Below are 25,806 nucleotides of genomic sequence, written 5' to 3'. Positions count from 1 at the left end.
AAAATCCACTAAATTGAACAAATAATTTCCCATACAAAAAAAATAATTAACATAAACACTTCAAACACTATGCCATTTAAAATGGACAAAAAGAAAATCTATCAAAAAAAATTGCACCAAAAATTTACATTGTAAATATTCTAAAACAAAATAACAATAATATATTATGTATTATATATTTGTTAAATCTATTGTTTTAAGGTAACATTACTTAAACAAATATATATATAATATTACAATATACATATATATATATATAATATTACAATATATATAATATATATATAATATTACAATATATATAATATATATATAATATTACAATATATATAATATATAAATATATATATAATATATATAATATACAAATATATATAATATATAAATATATATAATATATATAATATACAAATATATATAATATATAAATATATATACGTATAATGCGAGCGTGTAAATTTATTAATGCATATTTTATATATTTAATTAGTTCTATTCACAATATTGTTAAATTAAGGAAAGTGTAATTGTTTTTTGTTATATATGCATAAAGCGACAAATGACTTTATATTATAAATATATAACTTTTGTCATCAACTGTATATAATTTTTACGATGATATTTACCCCTTTTTTATTTATTTCTTCAAATATAAATTCGCCGTTTTTTGAATTGTCTAAACAGTTTTATAATATTATCAAAATGGTAAAAAAAAATATTCTGAATTTTCTTTTAATTATAATATATCTATACATAGATTTCCCCCCACAATTTATATATATATATATATATATAATTATGTACTCCTATTTTATTCCATAAGAAACATTTTTTATATCCAGATGCTACAGGAAATGAACCAATGATAATGCATATGTATATATACGTAATTTCCAATCAATATATTTCCACAATTGTTATATTAAAATGCATTACAAAAGTCATTATTTTGATTTATTGAAATCTAATAATTGTTTGAGCAAAAAATAAAAGGATGGAATTTAATAATAATATTTAATAGTGATAATATATTCTCTTTTTTAGTATAACAAAGCATTTTCGCGCTTAATTGGTATACAAATATTTGAATTATATGTATTATTTTACAATATATTTTTGTGCTTTTAAGGTAATAATATATACTTTTTATTTCACGTTATGGTATACATATGCATATTATTATATGTATTAATTGTATGATTTTATGATAAATATTTTAATAAAGTTAAAATAGTAATAAATACATACATGCAAGTAAATATTTTAATTAAAGGATTATTTAATTAAAAATCTATGAGTATAAAATAAAAGAAATAACATAAAAATAATTAGTGCATTTTATTATTTAAAGAGGAGTGAATAAAATATATGTATCTCTGTGGAGCCTATAAATTTTTTACAAAACAATAAAACCTTTAATATTATGGCTAAAAGGGAATTTTTATTTAGCACATATTATTATCGAAAAAAATAAAATAACATGAACACTATTTTTCTTTAATGATAGGATGAAAGCTGTGAAATTAATGTCACATTACCATATTGTGTAAAATTAAATCGTTTTACACATTATGAATCGCCATGTAAATAAATATAATATTATCCACGTATGTATAAAATGCACTATTTGTATTAAATTTTATCGCTTTGCTGGTATAGCTTCATTTTTTGTTTATAATAAAATATTTAAAATTATAATAATCTCAAACCATAGATTGATTCACTAAATTTATAAATTAAGATGATTAACATAATATGTCATGTGCCACACAATGTGTGCATAATCTTTATGGGTATAAATATTTTCTATATTTATTACTCATAATTGTGATGCATATTATGTTCATATTTCAAATGCATACAAAGATATTTGTTTATATTAACTCATATAATAAATCGATGATGATTTAAAAATAAACTATATTATGAAAAGCATAAGCAAAAATATCATTCTTACTTATCATATAATCATTATTTATTTATGCATACACATTTTAAATAAATATAAATGCATCATATTAAAATTTTATTGAATTGTTAAAGGCCCTTTTATAACCTATGTATATGCGCAATACGACGCACAAGTATTATGTATATACAACTGTAATATATGGACATATTTATTTTATTTTTCAATATACTATTCATTTAAATATTTATTTGTGCATTGTTTCAATATGTTTTTTTGGATTGTCCACTTTTAAATTTAATCCCCAGTTTTGAAACCCTTTTTATTAATAATGTAAAGAATGATAAATATATTGAAAATGCAAATGTTTACCCGTCTATGCATAAAGATAAAATTGTTGACTTAAAAAAATATAAAAAATATTGCTTGTAAGAAATAACTATATTTTAATTAGTCTTTCTTATAAATAGTGAGGAAATAAACAATATAGATCTATATAATTATGTATGTTATATTTATTAAACAAATTTTGCGATTATGCGAAAAAAAAAAAAAAAAAAAGTAAAATATATATTAAAAGATTGAATCAAATTTTAATTTTTTTACCTCAATTATATGTTATTATTTTAAAAAATAATTTATTTGTATGCATATATATAAAGAGAAAATTCCATTCTAAATTATTTTTAATACAACAAAAAAAAATTTCCATCTACGTGAATTTTTTTAAAATAAATTTGTTGAGTATACTACATATTGGGAGCATTAAAAATTTTAGCATAGGAATAATTTATATATTTTTTGTCAATTTGTTTTATTCTCGGGTTATTATTTCTTCGTTTTGTGTCCGCACTTTTTTTTTATTTATTTATACTATTGAAAAAATATATATATATTTATTCAGTTAGTATAAAATTAAATAGCTTTCAAAATATCAGATTAATTTTATGGGGGCCAAAAATAAAAATAAAAACAAAAGATATACATAAAAATATTCGAGAATAAATGCATATAATATTTTTATTTTCTTACATATTCTTTAAATAGCTGAATAAATCAAATAATAATTAAGCGTTGGTTGATAAATTTGGTCTATAGCCTTTTAAAAATAGTCTCTACATATTTATATGGAAAAATATATTTATCGTTCTATACTTGCATTAAAAGCATAAATGTAGCATTCCATTGACAATAAGTTTATGTTACAACGCTTTTTTTTTATTCAGTTTATTTATTTTTTTTTAATATTTTTTATTACTTCCCCCCTTCCTTTCCTTTTTTATCATCCTTATGTTTTGAACTACCCACGATGTCGGTAATTTCTAGTATGGAAATTGATAGGAAGTATTCTGACTTTTACGATGGTGATAATAATGTATATTATTCAAAGGAATATGAATTATTTTTAAGTTTGTGTAACAATAATATTTATTGTTTCAAAGTTAATGATCAAAAAAATGCAAAATCTCAAAGTTTATACAACGTTATGTATCCAACTCTCGTTTTGGAATCATGTATAGATATTGACGACATAAAAGAAGATCATTATAAAAAATATTCAAACAAAAATTGTATATCATTATTTAATTCTATAGGACATTTTTATTATTCTGATAAAAATGTTTTTTTATCAACAGATGATAACAATATTCATCATTATATTTTAGTTCCTAATGATTTAAAAGAAGAAAATAATGAGAATAAAAATGATGAAACGGACATAAATAATGAGAGTGCAGAGAAAAATATTTATTTATATGATTATGAAAATCGTGAAGATGAAAAATTATATAGTTATAGTTACAACTGGATATATTTAAAGCAAAAAAAAATATGGAAAACAAATAATATTAACATATCATGTTTTAGCTATAGTAATATAAAATATAAAAAATTAATAGTGGGATATATTAATGGGCTGATTAATGTATATAATTTAAACACATATAAATTGGCATTATCTTATAAAATACATAACAGTAGAATTACTAATTTAAAAATGTACAAAAATTTTATTATTAGCGCAGACACAACAAAAAATATTTTTATTTATGATATAGACAAGAAAGAAAAAATTATATCATGTGAAGACCATATGAGTGGAATAGTAGATTTTCTTTTTTTGGCAATTAAAAGTGGAAACGATCAAATAAAAATTGAAGCACAAAATATGGACGAGGAAAATATAGGGGGAGAAGATGAAGAAGCAAACATTGAGGGGAACGAGGGAGAGACAAACGATGATGGAGAAGAAGAAAATGATGAGAATGAAAAAGAAGAAGAAAAGGATGAGAGTGATAATGAGGAAGAAGGAGAAAAAGATGAGGGAGAAGAAGAAACATTGATAGGATTTATTAGTATAGGTAATGATAAAATTATGAACGTATGGAATTTAAGCGCCTTAAATTTGGAAAGTGAAGAAGATTTTGAAAGGCTTAAAAATGAACAGAATAATATCAATGCTAGTAGTAATAAAAAGAGAAAAAATAAAAAAAGTAGTAATATAATTACACAAAGTCCAATTAAACAAATATATCTAGCAAATGATATAAATAATGCTATAATTATACCTTCTAATATTTTTAAAAGTAAAAAAAGTAAAATAAGTATAGAAGATGAAAATATAAAATGGTTAATACTTACCCATAACAATTGTGGGAATTTAATTTTTTATAACCCATTAAAAGGGAATATAATATATAAATTTAAAGAAAATAAATATCTAATTAATGAAAGTAATATAATTAAACTTGTTTTATTAAAACACAAATTATATGTATTTAGAGAAGACAGTTCGATATTAATTTATGATATAAGAAGCTTTAAATTAATAAAAACATATGCATGTAAATTGGAAGGAATTTTTGAAATGATATTTTTTAATTCAAACCCTAAGCCTATAATTAATGACGAACATGGTAAAAGTAGTGATGAAGATGAGGGTTCAATACATTTAAAATATGGTACAGAAACATTCGAATCAGAGAATAGAATGAAAAATAAATGTGCAGTTTTAATAGGAGATAACATTATAAGAATATTAAATTTTGAGGATAATTTAATTTCACAAAAATTGTTAATTGGGCATGAAGATGTTGTATCGTGTATTAAAATAAGCGAAAGAAACCTTCTTTTATTTAGTGGATCTAATGATAAAAATATATTTGTATGGAATTTAAAAAATAATAGTTGCTTATATATATTAAAAGATAATTTATATACTATTAATGCTATTGATGTTAATTTGAAAAAATTTCCAAAAATATTACTAGTTAGTGTTTGTGAAGATAGTAGTTTAAAACTTTGGAACTTTTCATTTAATTTAGATAATTTAAAAGATAATAAAAAAAAAAGAAAAATCGATCAAATTTATGATAACGAGGTTGTTAAAAGCAACTTTACTATATACCCTCATAAGGCTATGATAAATGACGTAACAATATCACAAAATTCGAAGGTAAGGAAACATGAGAGCATACTCCTCATTCTTGAAAAGTTATCTTTCTTTTTGATGTTATGTTTTTTATTTTTTTGTGCACATGCGTATGTATATATATATATATATGCACCTGAATGAGTGTACCCTTTTAAACGATAATATTTGCATATATATACATGCTTGAATTTTTATTTTATTTTTTGTGCAGATGATTGCTACTTGCAGCAAAGATAAGACAATAAAATTATTCGAGGCGAATACTCTAAAATTGATATCATCTTTAGAAGGACATACCAAATCAGTTCAAAATGTATGCTTTTCTAAAACAAGCAGTCTTTTGTATAGTAGTACATATGAAAGTATAAGAATATGGGATGTTAACACATTCCAGTGCCTAAAAAATATTCAAAGTCTTGATTTTAATATTACAAAAATGCTAATATTAAATGACAATTGTATGATTAATGGGTACAGTAATGGGAATATAAGTATTATAAATATAAAAAATAGTGAAAAATTATCAACTATTAATTATCATAATGATAAAATATTTTGTCTACAGAGTTATAATAATAATAATGAAATAGTTTCTTCTTCTATTAATGGAGATTTAATTTTTTTTAAAAATGTAAGCGAAAAAAAAGTTAGTGAAAATATTTATGAGAAAAAAAAAAATATATATTATGAAAATTGTTTAGAAAATTTAATAAAAGAAAATAAAATTAATGAATCGCTACTTATTTGTTTAAAGTTAAATAAAAAGTTTAAGTTTAAAACAATCATCGAGAATTATTTAAATTCTCACACATTTAATATATTAAATATATTAAAGCAATTTGAATATGAATATGGTATAAGAAGAATAATGGATAGAACTAACAATTCCCAAAATTCAATGCCTATCAAAAAGGAAACAAGCTATTATAAAGATGAAGAAATGCCCAATAAATTATTAAATGCAAATGTTCAAAAAAATAATATATCCATAGATAACTCCAATGCTGATTTAATAAATACTAATATCGAAGAAAATAAATTAAAGAGCTTATATTATGATGATTCTAAAATCACTAATATTCAAAATCATTTAGAAAATGCTGATATATTAGAAAAATACATTTATACAAAATTGTTAGAATTGGAATCTGATAAATCGGATAAGTTAGTAAATAATGAAAATAGCGTTACAAAAGAAAACCATGCAATGTTTAAAAATCCTGATCAAAGAAAAATTAGTGAATCTCTTTTTTCAAAACAAGGAAAAGAAGACGATGAAAAAAATAATAATGAAGAAGATAAAAATAATGATGAAAATTTTGTTATATTTTTAAAAAAAATGAAAACCACAAGCGAACATTCTTACTTTTTGTACCTTAACAAATTAATGGATTTTATTTCTTTTTTTGTTATGAATCATAGATTTGCATATATAGCTAACTTTCTTCTAAATAGCTTAATTAAATATATCAGTTATTCTGATATATGCAAGATTAACAACTATCAGCGTTTTTTTGATATTTACAACAGTTACATACCAAGACATAAAAATAGATATTTAAAGGATTTACAAAAATCGAAATGTTTTGAGTTAATAAATATAAATTACTACAAAGGGGATATTAAAATGATGAACTAATTTATAATTAAAAGTTTACGATTTTAAAGATTAAGGAAGGAACTGTTACAAAAATTGGATAAAGCTCATGGATTCACACGAATAAAAAGTTAAATTGGAATATCCATATATACATAAATAAAAATAATTTCTATGGAATATATTAATTTCGAAACCTAGAAGGGAACATAATTTACCTTCAATGCCTTTAGTTGATACTAAATGTTATGTTTATTCATCCTAGTGTAAAGGAATATGATGTGCATCAACAATGCTTTTTGTAAAACATTTAAATTTTTTTTTAATTTGACATTTTCCACATATTTTTGTTTTATAATATTTTGTGTAATAAAATTTTTTTTAAGCAAAATTTACTGACACTTATATATTGTAAACTATATGAATACAATAAAATTTGTATTAAATTGTGATAATCTAAATTATACTATGAAATGTTCATTTCTAGTATTGATTTATTTTTTGGTGTGTTTATAAAAAAAAATAATGCTAAAACTATTTTCACACATTTACAACAGTATATCCACAACGGAAAAGGAGTTACTCATGTATATGATATAGATAAGCATATACATCATAAATATCTTAATTTTATAGTATTAAAAGATAAAAAAAAAAAAAAAAATTAAAACATAAAATATAATCATTAAAACATATAATTATTTTTCATAAAATGTGGAATATATATTAGGTTAAAATACATTTAAAAAGTATGCCCTTTAAGCATACAATAATTGACACCAAAAAGGTTATAACTAAAGTTATTATTTAAAAAAAATATATGCATTCATATTTTGAAAAAACAAATAAAATGATAAATACCATGTTCGTGATCATTTATTAATAATATACTAAACATAGTTGGTAAAAAATAGCATTTCTTAATTATTTATTCTTATTTAGCATTTGAAAAATTTATTATTATTTTTTGCAATTTTTATAAAATTGTGCATTTTATTTGAATAAATTATTGAAAATTCTACGCGAAAAATTGATGAAAGTAGTAGTTATCAAAAAGGAAAGTTTAAAAAAACCCTTAGTTGTAAGAAAGCTCATATATCCAAGTGAAAACATTATAGGCATTCCAATACAACACGAAACATATAATAGAGTTAGAGATTTATCTAATTCATCTTTAAGATTTTTAATTGTATTAATAAAACAGTTTTTATTACAAAGAAATATATCTTTATTATCAACATAAATGTTACTCAAATTAATATTATCAAATTGGAATAATTCTTTTATTATTATTAGTGTATCTTTACTATTTTTTTCGTTAAAATTGTATGTTTTTCTTAATGGTAATATATCTAAATATTCTTCAGCACTTGACTCTTCATTACTACTATCTTCTGAAGAGCAATTTGAAATAGATTTTTCTAAGTGTCTATTTTTTTCGCGCATATAATATTCTCCACAGAGATATATTTTTTCCCCTATCCGTTCTACATCACTATAATCCCTAATAAAATTAGTATTGTCTATGTAATTATGATGATCATCATTAAAACAGTTAATATCAGTGAATCCGCGAATGCCAATTGAATCACCAAAATTGGTTACTATCTCAATGTTAGCTTCACCAATACCATTTGCTATATTCGATTCTAAATCTGCATGATTTCGCAAGAATGTGGTTAGAGAAAAATTGTTAGCATTATTATTAACGGATGTGTGAGTATTCCTATTGCTTGTAAATTTTGTATTTGGTATATTTGATTCCCCTTGATGTAAATTCGATGAATTATTATTTGCATTTATATTATTTTCTACACCAACTATTTTATGTTCACCAGTATTATTGTCATAATTATTTGTGTGATTGTTATTGTTAGTTCTATCATATATATCATGGTTACAAACATTCAAAGGAATATTTCTGTTTATTGGGAGAGATATATTATTTTTATTATTAACAGAAAATAAATGGTGATCTAAATTATATTGAAGTTTTTTAAAAATTTGAATTTTTCTCGATATATAATTATTACTATGTATATTTTTATTTATACAGTAATTATAATTAAAAAAATTAAAATTTGTATTTAATAATAAATTATAATAATACGAATAATATGTATATGGATTTCTTATATTAAGTTCATATTTCTCTTTTAATGATAATACAAAAACTATATTTTTATAATGAAACAGATTAGAACAACTTGAACAATTTATTAATCTATGTTCACACTCTTCTTCATGCATTTCTATTTTATCTTTTTCATCAAAATATTCACATCCTAATATATAATTTTTACATTTTTTATATTTACACACACCAAAGTGTTTTTTTTGATTTTTTATTCTTATTTCTTCATTGCATAAAGAACATTTTATTCTTAACTGCTCATATTCTTTTTTTAATTTTCCTGATAAGAAATTTATTGAAAAAAAATAAAAATGTGTGATGGCGTGAGGCGAAGTATAAATGGACATTTAAGTCTTAAGGAATGATAAGTATGTATCAATAAGGCCGATGTCTATTTATATGGTTGTGTATATAATGAAGTGATGGTTAGAAAGAAAAATATACATATTCCTCCAGTCCTTATTTATATATTTTAATTGGTATGCAGTGCTATTGCTTTACCTGATATTTTTTTCAATTCATCATATTTAATTATTTTTTTGCATATAGGACAAATTCTTCTATGAAGCAGAGAATAATACATACATTTGTAACAGCTATAAATAGGAGGGTAAACAAAAGAATGAATATATAGATTTATTTTGAAGAAGTGTAAAACAGATAATATCCAGACATGTATACATATATAAAGATAATATTTATGGGCATATATATATGGGGGTCTAACCATATGTGATTGCACGAAGTTGTTACAGGGGTATCGCATAAATCTAAGCACACAGAGCAAACAAAGTCTGTAAAATAATAAAAATAACGAAATTCAATTATGTTAAGCCAATTAAGTGTTTATAGCGTGCAATATAATTTTAAGCATGCGTATATTAGGTGTTACAACATATTTATATGTATCTATTCGATTTTTTTATTATTTTACTTTCATATATATTTTTGGGATCTAAGCAATTATTTAGTTGAAAGGATGAGCAAATGTGAAAAAGTGGGAGCACGCTCATGTTCATTTTATTATATATTATTGTATGTTATCGTTATTTTATTTCGAGAGATTTATATTACCATATATTTTTATAATTTATTATAAAACATAAAAAATGATATAATTAAATTTGTACAGAGAAAATTATATTTGCCATAAAGCGCTATATAATAAAATATATTATTATACACATACATATAATGGCAATAGCTGTTTGAGGGAATTCCTTTATTAATAATATTTTGTAATTATAAAACACATATTGTTTCCATTCTAATTAAGGTATTCCCATATTCTTATACCCATATATGATCAGATTATAGATATAATGTAAAAAAACTTAAAAAATATATTTTTTAAATAAACGAATGAGTAGACAGTAGGAAAAAATACCCCAAAATGGTGGTGGGGAAATTTATTCTTTTTATTTTTTTAATAAAATGAGATATTTAATTCTTAATTATGCTTTTTTATTTTATAAATACCGATCTACATAAAAAATAATGCATATAAACCATATATATATGTATGAACATATGTATTATACACATATAAGTTTATATTTCTATTTGAACTGACAAAAAAATAAAAATAATTAGCTATACCAAAAAGTGTATTAATTTTAATAATATTGTATTTCTTAAAGATTTGGATAATTATAAATATACGTTTTTTGTTCGAAAAAATTGTTAACAAATTTTAAGCCTCATTTATGGATGTATTATTATTTTTTTTATGAATTAATATATATTAAAAATATATATATATATATATATTATTTGTATATATATACATAAGTATATGTGAGCGTATTTTTATATGCATAATAAAAATTGGTTTGTACGTTACAAAAAAAATTAATGCGTATATTCCTTAATTATGCTTAACATATTTATAATGCATTTTATATAAATTTTACCATATATTAAAGAGTCAAAAAAATTACCATACGGTAATTTTCTTCTTTGTATGTTTTGTGTAATACTAAAAGTATTCGCACGACATTTCCTTTTTATATTCACTTAACCCGCCACAATTGGCTTTAGGTACGAGTTTAATTTCTACATTTTAAAATGCTTATATAATAAAATATAGAAAATGTAATAATAATAAAATAAAATAAATAGTAATTAAAATAAATAAATATAATATTTATATAATAATTTATAGCATTTCATTATTATGTCATTTTATATTTTTTAATTAATGATATATATAATTTTTTCCATTTATAATAATATATATATATATTTACTGTTCGTTTCTTTCATTATTTTATGGTATTAATGTCAATATATATTATAATATATTTTACATGGGAATTTCCTCATTTTTTTTCTTATTCTCACAAGTTCAGTAAATATATATATATTATAGTATTTTTTTTATCATAATAAATATATATTAATATGAATAAGGATATATTTATTATAATTAATGTTTATAAGTGTATTATTTTTTAAGTATATGATTATTTTTCATGTAATATATGTAGTTATATTTGTACTAAAATATTAACTGTTCTAAGAAATTATTTTACTAGAACTCCCACTTTAAACTTTTAAATAAATATATACATATGCATACTGTAAATATATATATAATTAGTTTTTGTTTCATCATTTAACTTAGTAATTGAAATATATTCTTTTAATTCTTTGTGAGGTGATAATTTTTTTTATTTTTTAGATGGGCATAAAATAATAATGACAGTATGTAGTTTATATTAAAAAAAAGGGAATATATGTTCATATGTATATATGTTTACATATACGTCTACATAATATATATATGTGTATGTAGCTAATACGCATATATATATTTATATACATGTGTAGGCACCATTCATCAACCTTGCTCTATAATAACAGAAATATTGTGTCAATCCCCTTATTTCTTTTTGCTTTTTTGTAATTATTCCCAATTTATATACAAAGAAAAAATAAAATGGTATCATTGAGATTAGATAATAATAGATATATAGCTTTTAATCAAGATTATGGCTGTCTGTGTATGGCCAACGAAAAAGGATTTAAGATTTACAATACAAATCCTTTCACTCAAACGTATAGTAGAGGTAATAGCATTACCTGTGTAAATAACATGTGTAAATGTTGATTCGGATATATACATGATATATGACGAAACCACCCTCAAACATTGTTATTTTATTTTATTTTTATTTTTATTTTAGATTTAACTGATCGGAATAAAAATGGGTTATACATAGCAGAAATGCTTTATCGTTGCAATATTTTAGCAATAACTGGAAACAAAAATGATAGAAAAGGAAAGTGGGCAAAAAATGTTTTAATAATATGGGATGATAGACAAATGAGAGAAATAGCAAAATTGACATTTTCATCAAACATTATCGGTGTGAGATTATTAAGAGAAATAATTGTGGTCATTTTAGAATATAAATTATGTATATACAGATTAAAAGATATAATATTATTAGAAACCCTGAATACAACAAAAAATCCATCAGGATTATGTTGCTTATCAAATATTGATAAAAATATTATTATAGCATATTTGTCACCTATAAAAGGTCGAGTTAATATTCATATATTTGAAAAAAATGCTAGTGAAAATGTTCATGAAGAACTTCCTTATATAAATTTTAAAACCGATTTAAGTATATATGCTCATGATAATCCAATTGGATGTATAAATTTAAGTAATGATGGAAAATTATTAGTAACCGCTTCTACAAAAGGAACAATTATAAGATTATTTAATACTTTCGATGGAAGTTTATTAAACGAATTTAGAAGAGGTACTAAAAATGCAAAAATATTATCCTTAAATATCAGTAATGATAATAATTGGTTGTGCTTAACTTCTAATAGAAATACTGTACATGTATTTTCTATATATAAAAGAAATAGACCCCCAAGAAAAGTAGATATCATATCTAAAGGAAAAAATATAGCTTCACATGTTATGCTAAATTATGAAAAAGAATCAAAAAATAAAAAATCCTCTATTAAATGTTTATTACCTTGTCATCCGTACTTAAATAGTGATTGGAGTTTTTCATCATATAAAATCCCCGGGAAAAAAATATCATCAATTTGTGCATTTGTAAGCGACCAAAATTGTATTATTGTTATATGTTCAAATGGACTTATTTATAAATTGAGATTTAATGAGCATATAGGAGGAGAAATGCTTAAAATATCTTCCCATAGCTTTGATTAAAAACTTATATATTATTATTTAATAGAAGACCCGCATTCATTTTTTTTATATAACTACTACTTCCGCAGAAACAATATTATAAGTTTATAAAATATATACATATGTATATTTTACGCACGTTTTGTCACAACACATATATCTATACTTGATAGACATATTATATTTTCGATCACATATTTATTTGAGTTTGCTGTTTCGGTGCGCACATTCACAATATATATTTGTATTTGTTGTGAAAGATAACATAATTAATTAGTTTATTAATGAAGTGGATATATGTGATATTTTATGTATAATATAAATATCATTTTTACATATGGAATACATAGGTATGTATATACACACATGTATGGTTTCTTATATATATAATAATTTTTTTGTTTCACTATTTTTAAAGTACATATTATATTTATAAAGATACTGCATGGAATGTGATTCATTTTATTGCTTCCAATGTACGAAAAACAAATTAATCATACAAGCATGCATATATTCCTAATACATATCTACCTTAATAACATTATATTAAGGACCTTTTTTTCTTATCTATATTTTTTGCATAATTTATTTGTGCATTTTATACATTCATTAGTTGAAATTTTTAAATATATGTTGTAACGTGTCTTTGATGAATTTATATGTTGTATTTTCATTTTTTTTTTTCCTTTGGATTTTTAATGTTTATTATTATATATTTTTTTTATGCCCACTATTAAATATTTTATTCATAAGTGAAAGTTTTAAACAGTTATATTAACACTTTTGTTAAAAAAAGTAATTTTAAATTTAAAAAGCTTATTTAATAATTGTACGCATACACAAAGTATATCAATAAAAGAAATAATATATATATTAACATATTCGTTACCTTTTTTATTTTCCCGAAATAATGTTAATTAAACTTGAAGCATTTTGGTTATTCGGTGAATTAAGAGTAATTTTATCACAAAGTACTTCTGTGTATATATTATTTATAATATCGTCATTTAACGAAATTGATTTTAAAGTTTGGTATATTTTGAGCATATCTTTAATATCATATTTATTTAGTAAAAATATAGAATAATGGTAAATTTTATAAAACATATTTTTATAATAAATATAAAATTCTTCAAGTTGTTTGCTATTATATTTATTATTCAAAGAATTTTTATTTGTATTTATTAGTGATATATTATTAACATTTATTTCGAATTCCTTCAATAGGAAGTTGAAAATATAATCAGGTTTTATTAAATGATTTATTTTGTGGTCTATATTTATATTATGTGAACAGTTATGGTTATTAATATTGTTATTTTGATCTATATTTTTATTAACGTTTTCCTCTTGGTTTTTCAAATTGGAACACATTTTTTGTAATTTATAATTATTATTCATTTCATTTTCATAATTATATAATTTGTTTTCAAAAAATGTCTCCACTTTTTTGTTAGTATTGGGATTGATACTCGAGTTGGTATTAATTTCATTGATGTTGTGTGCAAAATAATTTTCTTTTTCTGATATTATATTTATTTTTTCAGAATATATTTGTGAAATATTAATTTTATTTTTAATTATTCTTTTTAGGAATGTATTGTATTTATTTAAATAATTAATATCTTGCATAGTTTTTTCCTTAAATTTAAAAATATTATACATGATAAAAAAAATAATCATAATATATTTATATCCAACTAAACAATAAATAATATTTACAACATCACAATTAATTCTTGAATTTATTAAACTAAGTATATAAATATTTACATACTCAATTAAATAATTATTAAAATGTGTATTCATAGACACACCGATAGTATATGGTATAATTAAAAATTCTTTTGAGTCAATTTTTGAAAATGTATTTATAAATTTTTTTTTTTTTTTTCGTTGATTATTATTTGCATAATTATATTTTTTATTTTCTTCAAATGCATTATTATCTGATACAAGTTTATGATTTGTCTTAATATTTTCTATTTCTTCAATAAGCTTATTCGATATTTTTTCTATTAAATTTATATCGAATTTTTTATATTTTCCTAGATAAAAGAATAATAATTTTAAATTATAAAAATCAAATAGATTGCTGTTTTCGTTAAAATAATTTAGTACTTTATTTAGTATAAATGTAAACATGTCATTTAATTTGTAAAAGTTGTTTATATATTCAATTAACAATTCTTCTTCGCCTTCTTTTACACCTTTTGCATTTGAATGCATATATGACGAATTTGAGGTTTCGTTTTTTGGGGAATTCTCTTCTGTATACACATTATTTGAATAATCACTGTTTTCTATATTGTCACATTTAATAGGGTAATTTTTTTCAAGTATTTTTTTTTGATCCGAATTTTGACATTGAGGGTTTAAGTCAATTGATAGACCATCAAATGGGAATGGTATTCCGTTTATTTGTTTTTCTCTTTTTTTATTTGAATGGTTATTTGCCTTTATAATAGAATGTATTAAGATGTCTATATTTTCTGCTTGATCATATTTAGCTATATAATTGTATATATTCGTATATATTATATTTTTATAACTATTATTATCGAAATTTATATTATCCCCATTTTCCTTAACAAATCGTTGAACAACTATGAGATTAAAGTGTTCTTTGTTGTTATAAAGAATAGACTGTATATTTTTTTTACATATGTTTTGAAAATGATATAAATATTGTGTAATATTTATTAGCTCCTTAAAATTACAATTAACATATCCTCTTAAGTTTGAAAAATCTATAGTATTATTTATTAATATACTAAATAAATTACAAATAATATCTATCCTTAAATAATTTAATTTGTATAAACATTGATATATATCATGTATTAACGTGGATGTTAATAAATTTTTATTCTTTTCAATTTCATTTAGTAAGTTGTTAAAATAAATAATTTTATTCTTATCTATTAATACATCATCTGTTTCGTAGTTATATTTATTTTTTTTTGTGAATTTTATTATATCCTGAATAAATGCGGGGACTTGATTATATTTTACATGTTTCTTATTAAATTTGTTACTATTATCATTATTATTCTTACTCGTTTTCGATAAATTTATTTTTTCCTTTTTTAAATAAGAAGGTAGTCTTTTGCTAACGATTAATAACGGGTCTACTTTCCTTCTTATCCCGCTTAGTCTCATAATGTTATTTATTTTTTGGAAAATTTAATAATATGAACATTTACATCTTTACGGGCTTATTTGCTTCAAAATACATATCGAAAATATGTGTATATTTTCCTTATGTAAAATAAATGTAGCTCTTTCTTTTACCTTTCTGTTTATAGCAGTTTTGTAATTGAGCTATAAATGTACACATAAACATGGGAATTTCTGGCCATTTCACATTAATATTATTTTACTTTTTTTATTCTGGCTATATATTTCCCCTACATTATATGCATAAATATATAATCCATTAAAATATTCATGTTCTATATTTTTAATAAATAGTTTTGAAAAAAATTTAAAAACATGTTTAGTTGTGGTTCATGATTTACTTAGCAAAGCAAGAGAAAAAATAATTAAAATAATAAAAATGATATAAATATTTAAAATAATAAAAATAAATAATTAACGAATTGATAAGCATATAAATAAATGTATGTGAAATAATAAATAAATTCATAAATAAATAAATATATATATACATACATATAATATATAAAAATAATAAAAGGAAAATTATATCCTTCATATGTATATACTCATGTATGACACATATATAAGCATGTTTAATCCTTTTATTTCAATATAGAACAAAAAAAAGAGAAAAAAAAATAAACATATATTTTTTTCATAATTATTTACGAATAATGTGGTGAAACATGTTGTAGAATATAAGAAATGAAGCTAATACCAAATATATATATTCTTATATATATACACACACTATGGCCAAAGTACATGTCGAAAATAATAAAAAAATTTGAATTAAATGACTCAAAAGGCACGTAAATGTTATCTTAAAAATAAATCAAAATTAGATTTTTTAATTTTTTTCTTCATATTCAAGGACATCCCAGAAATTTCTGTATGGCTGTTTCCATGTGTTCATGTCATAATATTTTGCATCAGGAAATCTATCATAAAAAATAGATAACACAAAATGTATGAACAAAAATATAAAAACATATCCATAGAAATTAATAAATATTATATGACAAAAGTTACATTATGTATAAGTTGGTATATATACACATTAGTAAAATTTTTTTTTTGGAAATAATTACTTCCAAGTATATAAAGCTCTTTCAATTAGCATTAAATTTGAGCATTTTGTTTTTTCTGCACTTTCAGTTTTTAATGGGTTATTTATTGTCAACATGTGGCTGTAATTGTTATTATTTATAAACCCTCCAAGTTTAAAAATGTTGTCTATAAAATCGCTTCTTTGTATGTCATCAGGTAAATGGGATATGTTAAACGTACAATCTGAGGTGCAGAATAAAAAATATTGTCATGCATATATGTAAATTTTATGAATATAAAGTCATACTTATATATACGAGGGGTGTATCACTTTTCTATTAATGAACCATTTTAAGACTTAACAAAAAATAATACATACGATAATATATAGTAAATATAAATATATGCAATTTGTGATTACTGTTTAAAATTTTTTTTCGGAATTCCCTTAATATGGTTCTAACTATTGGATATCGTAAAAAATAATTATATATTTTTGAGTCTTCATTTTTTTCATTTATTTTATTTGCTTTAAAGTCATCAAAAAGTTTATAAAACACATAATGTATTTCGTCTAGTATAGTTACTAAATAATATAATTGTTTATCATTGTCCTGAAAATTATTTTCCTTTAAATTTTTGGGAATAAAAAATGTTTCATAATATTCGTTGATATATTTTTCATTTCCGTCGTTATAGTTTAATTTGTTATTTGATATGTTTGCACAGCTTTTATTTGCGTTATTGTTTTCATTTGAATATTCTAAATTAGTTTTTTTTTTCTTATTTACATTTTGAAATTCTATTAAATCTTCCCCACAAAATTTTCTACCTTTTCTTGATTTTTGAATTTGTTCTTCATGATTATTATTCATTTCGTGAATATCTGATCCATCATATTTTTTTTCTCTCTCAAACATATCACTACTATTGTTTGGTTCTTCCTTTTTTATTTTAAACTGAGAAGTAATTTCTGATATCATGGAATCTGCAATTTTTTTTTCAGGTTCTTGTGACTCTTTTTTAATTTGGTAATTGTTATTAAAATCGCGCTCCTTAAAATAATTGTCTAAAAAATGTGTTACATAATTTTCATATTTTTTAAATGTTTTTTCAGATATAAATTTAAAAATCATTTCATCTTCTGGAGATATATATTTTAATTTCGGTTGTAAATAATTAGTTTGATTAATATTATTTGGCATATTTTGTTCATCATATAAAGGTGGGTGTTTAGTTGTATATATTTTTGATGCATTATCGTTTTTATTTATATCATTACTGTTATTTTTTTTTTTTTTTTTCGTTTTTTTATTGAGATCGTTATTTAGTATATCATCATTTAGAAAAAGCATATCTTCATCATCATCTAAATTCAAATCCAAATCATCATTTTCATCTTTATTATAAAATTGATCTAAATTATCAGCTAATATATTTTGTTCATTCGATATGTTTGTATTATTATTTAATGACTCGGTTGATTCAGAATAATGTACCATGTCTATATTATGTTCATCATTAGGTTTATTTAAAAAGGAATTATCTTGATCTAGATAGAAAATTAAATTGTTATTTTGTATTTCAGACATATCCTTACCTCCTGAAATGCCTTCTAAATAGCTAGTATCATTCTCCAATGATGCGAATATGGCATTATTATTAGCCTCTTCGATATTACTTGTATTTGTTTGAATATTTAAAATTGATTCATTAGTATTTTCTATTTGGTTAGCATATGTGGTATCAAGAGGATATGAATAATTAACTAGTTCGTGATCAGTTACCAAGTTTATTTTATTCGAATTATGTGATTTTCTTTTTAAATTTGAATCATTTTCATTATCTGTTTCGAATTCCTTTTCCAAATCTATAAGCATCTCGTTAGAATTTTCATCATTGCCCTCATCAAAGTTTATACTTAGGGTATTATCGATAATATTATTGACTCCATTAGATATATTGTCTTTATTTTCTTCGGAAAGGTTTCCATTTTCTATAGTATTTTCATTTTTTACTATATTCGAATTATTAACAAATATCGTATTATTCATATTTCCATGAGGGCCCTCCATTTGTATACCCATGGGACCCAAATAAGGAATAGATAAATTTTGTGTATATATATTATTTATCATAATGTTATTTAAATAGTTTTTTTTGATTTCTTCATATTCATTGCATTTAAAATTAATAAATCTATAAATATCTGTTGAAAAGTTTAAATATGATTGAGCCATAGAAAAAAATTTTGTTAAAAAATATGTTTTTTTTTTTATATCTCCTAAAAATTGAATTTCAGGAAAATAATTATATGCATGAACTTTAATACACGAATTTGTTTCTTTCCAAATATATTCACTATCATCAACACAAATAGATATACTTCGATATGTTGGAAGAATTCGATTTAAATGTTTCATTCCATTTGTACAATCTTTTCTTGAAAATATTCTATTACCAAAAAATTTTTTTAATGGATCTAATAAAAATAAGCATGATTTAGCATGCTCTATTGTTCCCATTGTATATAAATATATTTCATATTTTTGATTCATTTTTTGTAAAAATTCAATTACACCTGGTCTTAATTTATAATATATAGTATATAATCCTTTGTCGTATTTTACAGTTGTTTTTAACACTGATGATTCGAATTTTTTTATTTTTGCTTTTATGGCTTCATCATTTAAATCTTCATAATGTATATATTTTCCATTATATTTTAATAAATTTAATGTATTAATTTTAGCTAAAAAGCTAAGATACTCTTCATAGCTCATTTTTATATCATGGTAAACATCATTTTCTAGTTTATTGTTTTTTTTTTTGTTTGTATTAAAAAAAAATTTTAACATTTCAGAATTTATTTCATCTTTTTCTATTCCCTGATTTAGAATGTTATATAATTTTTTATAACAATCTTTACCATCGTTTAATGGACCATTCTCTGTTTTAATATTTATTTCTCCATTTTCAGGATTATTATCACTAGGTCGGTTTTCATCTCTTGAGTGGTTATACATTTGTACAAAATCGTCGTCATCAAAATCAGTCGTTATATTTATTACATCTTTTTCAATATGAACAGAATGAATACAAAAAGAAGCTTGCAATAATGTATTGTCTAAATCTAAAACTAAACATAATTTTTTATTATTTATAATATTTTGTATTCTTTCCTTTTCTAGATCAATAGCTTTATCTGTATTTATAAATAATTTTTTTTCATTTGTTATAAAGCCAGGTGATAAAAAATATTTTTCATTTTTATTTTTATTTATTTCTTCTTGATTCATAAAGCAATTTGCACATAATCCTGAAAATATTATTTCATGTTTACATTCCTCATCATTAATTTCACATAATAATTCATTAGGGTTGTCAATATATACATATTCATCTTTTTGAGGGCTTATATTTTTTTTTAAAATATTTATTCTACCGCTATTATTACATCGTAAGAATATATGATTACTCTCTTTAATCTCACGCGTGTTTCTACTATTTAGTATAAAATTTATGACATTATTTTGGCTATTTACAATTTTCTGATAATTTGGATCATTTTTAGTATTTTCGGCATATATTTCATTTTCCTTATTTTTCACATTTTCATCATTTAAAGTGCCTATACTGTTAATACATTTATTTGCATTATTCTGTTCATTTGTACTGTGATCAAAATTATGTTGATTAGTATTTTGTGAATTATTATTATTGTTTATTAACTCATCATTTTGAACATTTATATTCTCATTTTTAGTCTCAATAATAAAAGCAATTATTTGGTTTGAACTAACCATAGAATTATCATCTACCGCCCATTTTAACTTACAGGGTAGCGTTATATTTTTGGGTAGATATACTTTGTTTGTGTCCATTAATATTACAATTGAAAAAAATGGTAAAAAAAAAAAAACAATTTACTAAAAAAAATGAACTCAAACGATAATATATCTTCTAAAATATTTCATAGTTCTTTTTTAATAACATGCTCAATGTACTTATATAAAGGATTATTCTACAAGGGTTTCCTTATATATATTGTAAAAAAAAAAAAAAAGAAATAAAAATAAAATATTCAAATAACGAAAAACAGATAATGGATGTGTTAGGGCGGGAAAATATTAAAAAAAATAGTTGGGGAATAAAATACGGAGTTAGAAAAATAAAGCATAAATCAATGAAAAGGGAACACCAACGATCGATTTTATTTATACTATATATATGTTTATAATAATGCGTATATGGATGCTTGTATGCATACACATACACATTATGGTTAATGTATAACATATAAATTTTTAAAAACAATGTTTTAGATATCTAGAAGAAAATTCCCAAATGTAATGGGTTGCATGCCATTATTTTGTATTATCATTATTTTTCCAAATTTGGGTATTTTATTATTTGATGGTTATATTATTATATATGCATTATTTATACATTTTTTTATGTACAAATTTATATATATCTAATTATATTTCTACTTCACCTGTATTATTATATTGCCAATTTATAAATAAATATTTTCGATATTATGTAATTCAATTATTTTATTTTTGCTATCACTACAAAACAATTTATAATTGTGCTACTACAAATATATAAAAGATGTTCCAAAAAAAAAATTAAGCATACAAATTTACCTTTTTTTTGCGCGTTTTTTTTTAAATATAATTATTTATAATTTTTTAAAATATGTCGAATATTATATTTTATATTAATCATACAAAAAAGGGAATAAATAGACTAAATAGTCCCTTAATTAGATCTTATATTTCAGGAAAATACGTATTTGTGAACTGAATATATATATACATGCATAATTATAAATAAATATGTGCATAAACAGCGGCAAAAATATTCCTCCTCTTTATGGTAATATTGGAATTGCTATATTTATGTTCCATATTATTTATTGATTAATTTTTTATTCATAATTATTCGAAAATTTATATATTAATGAAGTTTTTTTAATTCCATCATTTAAAAGCACAACGTTCACTTTTTTAAATCGATTAAAATAATTAAAAATAATTTAAATAATTTAAATTTTGCTTTAATTAAATACCTTCATATGCAAAATATATATATATAGGATTGTAACTAAAATATATTCTTTTGTCATTTCATATTTTTTATTTTTTTTTATTTTTTACTTGTAAGAATTTTAAACAAATTAACTAATTGTTTATTGTTATAAAAACTTGTAGATATCAATGTACAGTTGGATAACAATTAGTGTCTATATGACAAGCTATGTTCAACATATGTATATGGACATGAATTTATTTAAAAAATTTATAGAATAATTTATTATTAAATAATGATTATTAAACAAATGTAAAATAACGAAATAAAAAAATAATAAAAAAAAAATTAATAAATTAGGCAAACAATAGTTAAATTATAATAATCATATTTGATATGTATATAATAAAGCAATTGTAGATATAATTAAAACAATTATACAGAAACACAAAAATAAAAAATAAAAAATACACATTTCCATATATATATATATATATACAAAAGTAATTTTTCTTTTCCCCTTATTTTTATACTTAATATATCAAAATGGAAGGAGACAACTATGATATGATATTAGTTTTAAACTTTGGATCTCAGTATTTCCATTTAATCGTCAAACGATTGAATAATATAAAAATATACAGTGAAACAAAAGATTATAATGTTGATTTAAAAGATATTAAAAATTTAAATATAAAGGGAGTTATACTTTCAGGAAGTCCACATTCAGTTAATGCAGAAAATGGCCCTCATATAAAAAAAGAAGTATTAAATTATTTTATAGAAAATAAAATTCCTATATTTGGTATATGTTATGGTATGCAAGAAATAGCTTTCCATATGAATGGAAAAGTTGGTAAATCTAAAAATTCTGAACATGGAAGTACTGAAGTAACATTAATATCAAATGATTATAAAAATAATGAATCATATAAGAATTATAAATTATTAGAAAAGGATTCTAATTGTTTGTTATTTGATGGTATAAAAAATACGAATAATATGAATGTATGGATGAATCATACAGAAGAGGTAATTGAAATTCCTGAAAATTATTATTTGGTAAATTCAAGTGAAAATTGTTTTATTTGTGCATTTTATAATAAAGAAAATAACATATATGGTGTTCAATATCATCCAGAAGTATATGAAACAGTAGATGGAGATCAGATGTTTTATAATTTTGCATATAAAATATGTAAATGTACTAAAACATTTGATCCTATAAAGTATCATGAAGTTGAATTTAATAATATTAAAAAGCATGCACATGATCATTATGTAATTGCTGCTATGTCAGGAGGAATTGATAGCACAGTTGCTGCTGCAATGACACATAAAATATTTAAAGATCGTTTTTATGGAATTTTTATTGATAATGGATTATTACGAAAAAATGAAGGAGAAAAAGTTTATACATTTATAAAAAGTACATTTCCAGATATGAATATAACAAAAATTGATGCCTCCGAAAATTTCTTAAATCAATTAAAAGGTGTTACAGATCCAGAACAAAAAAGGAAAATAATCGGAAAATTATTCATAGAAGAATTTGAAAAAGCAGTATATAGTATGGATATAGACATTGAAAAAACATATTTATTACAAGGAACATTATATCCTGATATTATAGAAAGTAAATGCTCGAAAAATTTATCAGATACTATTAAAACCCATCATAATGTAGGAGGGTTACCAAAAAATTTAAAATTCAAATTATTTGAACCATTTAAATTTTTATTTAAAGATGATGTTAAAAAATTATCACAAGAATTAAACTTACCCAAAGAATTAACAAATAGACACCCATTCCCTGGACCTGGTTTAGCAATACGAGTTATTGGAGAAATTGATAAACATAAATTAGATATTTTAAGAGAAGTAGATGATATATTTATAAATTCTTTAAAAGAATATAATCTATATGATGATATAGGACAAGCATTTGCCGTCATATTTTCGTCAAAATCAGTAGGAGTAAGAGGAGATGCACGATCCTATGATCATATTTGTGCATTAAGAGCCGTAAAAACAACATCATTTATGACAGCAAGTTATTATAAAATCCCCCATGATATTTTAGAAAAAATAACTACTCGTATATTGAGTAACGTCAAGGGAGTTAACAGAATACTTTATGATATTTCTTCTAAACCTCCATCCACAATAGAATTTGAGTAAAAAAATAATATAAAAATACTTAACAGAGTGATGAAAAAATTAACATAAGATGGTAAAAATTATTTTAACTTTTAATAAGCTTAGCTACATATAAATACAATTTTAACCATTAAATTGTTAAATGAGAAATGATAAGAAAAAACCGAACAAAAAAATCAAAAATAAAATGATTGCCTATTCCCCGTTATTTTTTTCGATAAATATGCTAATATATTTTTTTTTCTTTTATCCTTTAAAATTTTAAATGTGTTTTATTCATTTTATTATATTTTTCTGGGAAATAACATATTCGATTGACGTAATACACAAAATTGTTATACATGCCATATGAATGTAAATATAAAATTGTGTGTTAAATATATTTAAAGTTATATATATGTATATATATATATATATGTATATACCTTATTTATTAATTGTTATGATAACAATGCATAAAAAAATGAACACATTTTAAATAATATATTAAACCGTTTTATTAATTGACATAATTAATATCCCCGTAAGTTTAATGGGCGCATAAAAAGCAAGGTGCTTTAGTATTTTTATTTATACAAACAAAATAGTAAACATAATTAAATTGAAATAAAGTGAAGTATATAAAAAATATTTTACACATTTATTTACAATATTGTTTGTGTAATATTTGAATAGCAGCTTTTTAGTAATTTAACTTTACCATTTTAATTGGAATTATTTTAATAGTTAAATTATTCACATTTCTTTAGTCTGTTGGATTTGTAGAAATAGGAATTATATTAAATAATAGTCCATGTTACATGACAAATTTAGCGTTATAACATTTAATTAATGCAGAACATTTGGAAGTTGATTATAATTCATAATAAATACTATAAGGGTCAAAATGACATTTGTCATATTATTTCTCGCATTTTTTAATTAGTGTACATACACACATATTTATTAATGGTTAATATGTACTTAATGCATTTTTTTTATATTAACATTAAAAATTATATAATATAGTTATAATATTTGTTAAATATGGGGTCTAAAAATAGCATGCCTATATAGGACTCAAGAGATCAATACTTATGTATATATACTTTTATGTAATTAAATTTTTAATTTAAAAAAAAAAAAAAAAACAGGAAAAAAT

At 21.5% G+C, this 25,806-nt stretch overlaps 6 protein-coding genes across 6 annotated transcripts; 3 read left to right on the top strand and 3 right to left on the bottom strand.

The window, feature by feature from the left end:
- Positions 1-3,218: 3,218 nt before the first annotated feature.
- PY17X_1214700 (U3 small nucleolar RNA-associated protein 13, putative) lies at positions 3,219-6,984 on the top strand (the record flags this gene model as incomplete). The annotated part of the gene is made up of 2 exons (XM_724004.2): positions 3,219-5,366; positions 5,557-6,984. 2 exons carry the CDS (start codon positions 3,219-3,221, stop codon positions 6,982-6,984), a joined length of 3,576 nt encoding a protein of 1,191 aa, XP_729097.2.
- A 951-nt stretch (positions 6,985-7,935) lies between these two features.
- On the bottom strand, positions 7,936-10,089 carry PY17X_1214600 (zinc finger protein, putative; the record flags this gene model as incomplete). Its single annotated transcript, XM_022956744.1, has 4 exons — positions 7,936-9,356; positions 9,578-9,672; positions 9,804-9,870; positions 10,011-10,089. The coding sequence occupies 4 exons, from the start codon at positions 10,087-10,089 to the stop codon at positions 7,936-7,938; spliced, it is 1,662 nt and encodes a 553-aa protein (XP_022812601.1).
- Positions 10,090-12,017: 1,928 nt separating this feature from the next.
- PY17X_1214500 (autophagy-related protein 18, putative) lies at positions 12,018-13,277 on the top strand (the record flags this gene model as incomplete). The annotated part of the gene is made up of 2 exons (XM_724006.1): positions 12,018-12,147; positions 12,265-13,277. 2 exons carry the CDS (start codon positions 12,018-12,020, stop codon positions 13,275-13,277), a joined length of 1,143 nt encoding a protein of 380 aa, XP_729099.1.
- An 873-nt stretch (positions 13,278-14,150) lies between these two features.
- On the bottom strand, positions 14,151-16,418 carry PY17X_1214400 (conserved Plasmodium protein, unknown function; the record flags this gene model as incomplete). The annotated part of the gene is made up of 1 exon (XM_724007.2): positions 14,151-16,418. One exon carries the CDS (start codon positions 16,416-16,418, stop codon positions 14,151-14,153), a length of 2,268 nt encoding a protein of 755 aa, XP_729100.2.
- Positions 16,419-17,268: 850 nt separating this feature from the next.
- PY17X_1214300 (NLI interacting factor-like phosphatase, putative) lies at positions 17,269-21,352 on the bottom strand (the record flags this gene model as incomplete). The annotated part of the gene is made up of 3 exons (XM_718539.3): positions 17,269-17,359; positions 17,510-17,711; positions 17,890-21,352. 3 exons carry the CDS (start codon positions 21,350-21,352, stop codon positions 17,269-17,271), a joined length of 3,756 nt encoding a protein of 1,251 aa, XP_723632.3.
- Positions 21,353-23,051: 1,699 nt separating this feature from the next.
- Positions 23,052-24,686, top strand: PY17X_1214200 (GMP synthase [glutamine-hydrolyzing], putative; the record flags this gene model as incomplete). The annotated part of the gene is made up of 1 exon (XM_718538.1): positions 23,052-24,686. The coding sequence occupies one exon, from the start codon at positions 23,052-23,054 to the stop codon at positions 24,684-24,686; it is 1,635 nt and encodes a 544-aa protein (XP_723631.1).
- Positions 24,687-25,806: the final 1,120 nt, after the last annotated feature.

This window comes from Plasmodium yoelii (genome assembly GCF_900002385.2).
Source record: "Plasmodium yoelii strain 17X genome assembly, chromosome: 12".
Lineage (NCBI taxonomy): Eukaryota > Apicomplexa > Aconoidasida > Haemosporida > Plasmodiidae > Plasmodium > Plasmodium yoelii.
Note: the sequence above shows the minus strand (reverse complement) of the source record. Positions and strands in the feature narration are given on the sequence as shown.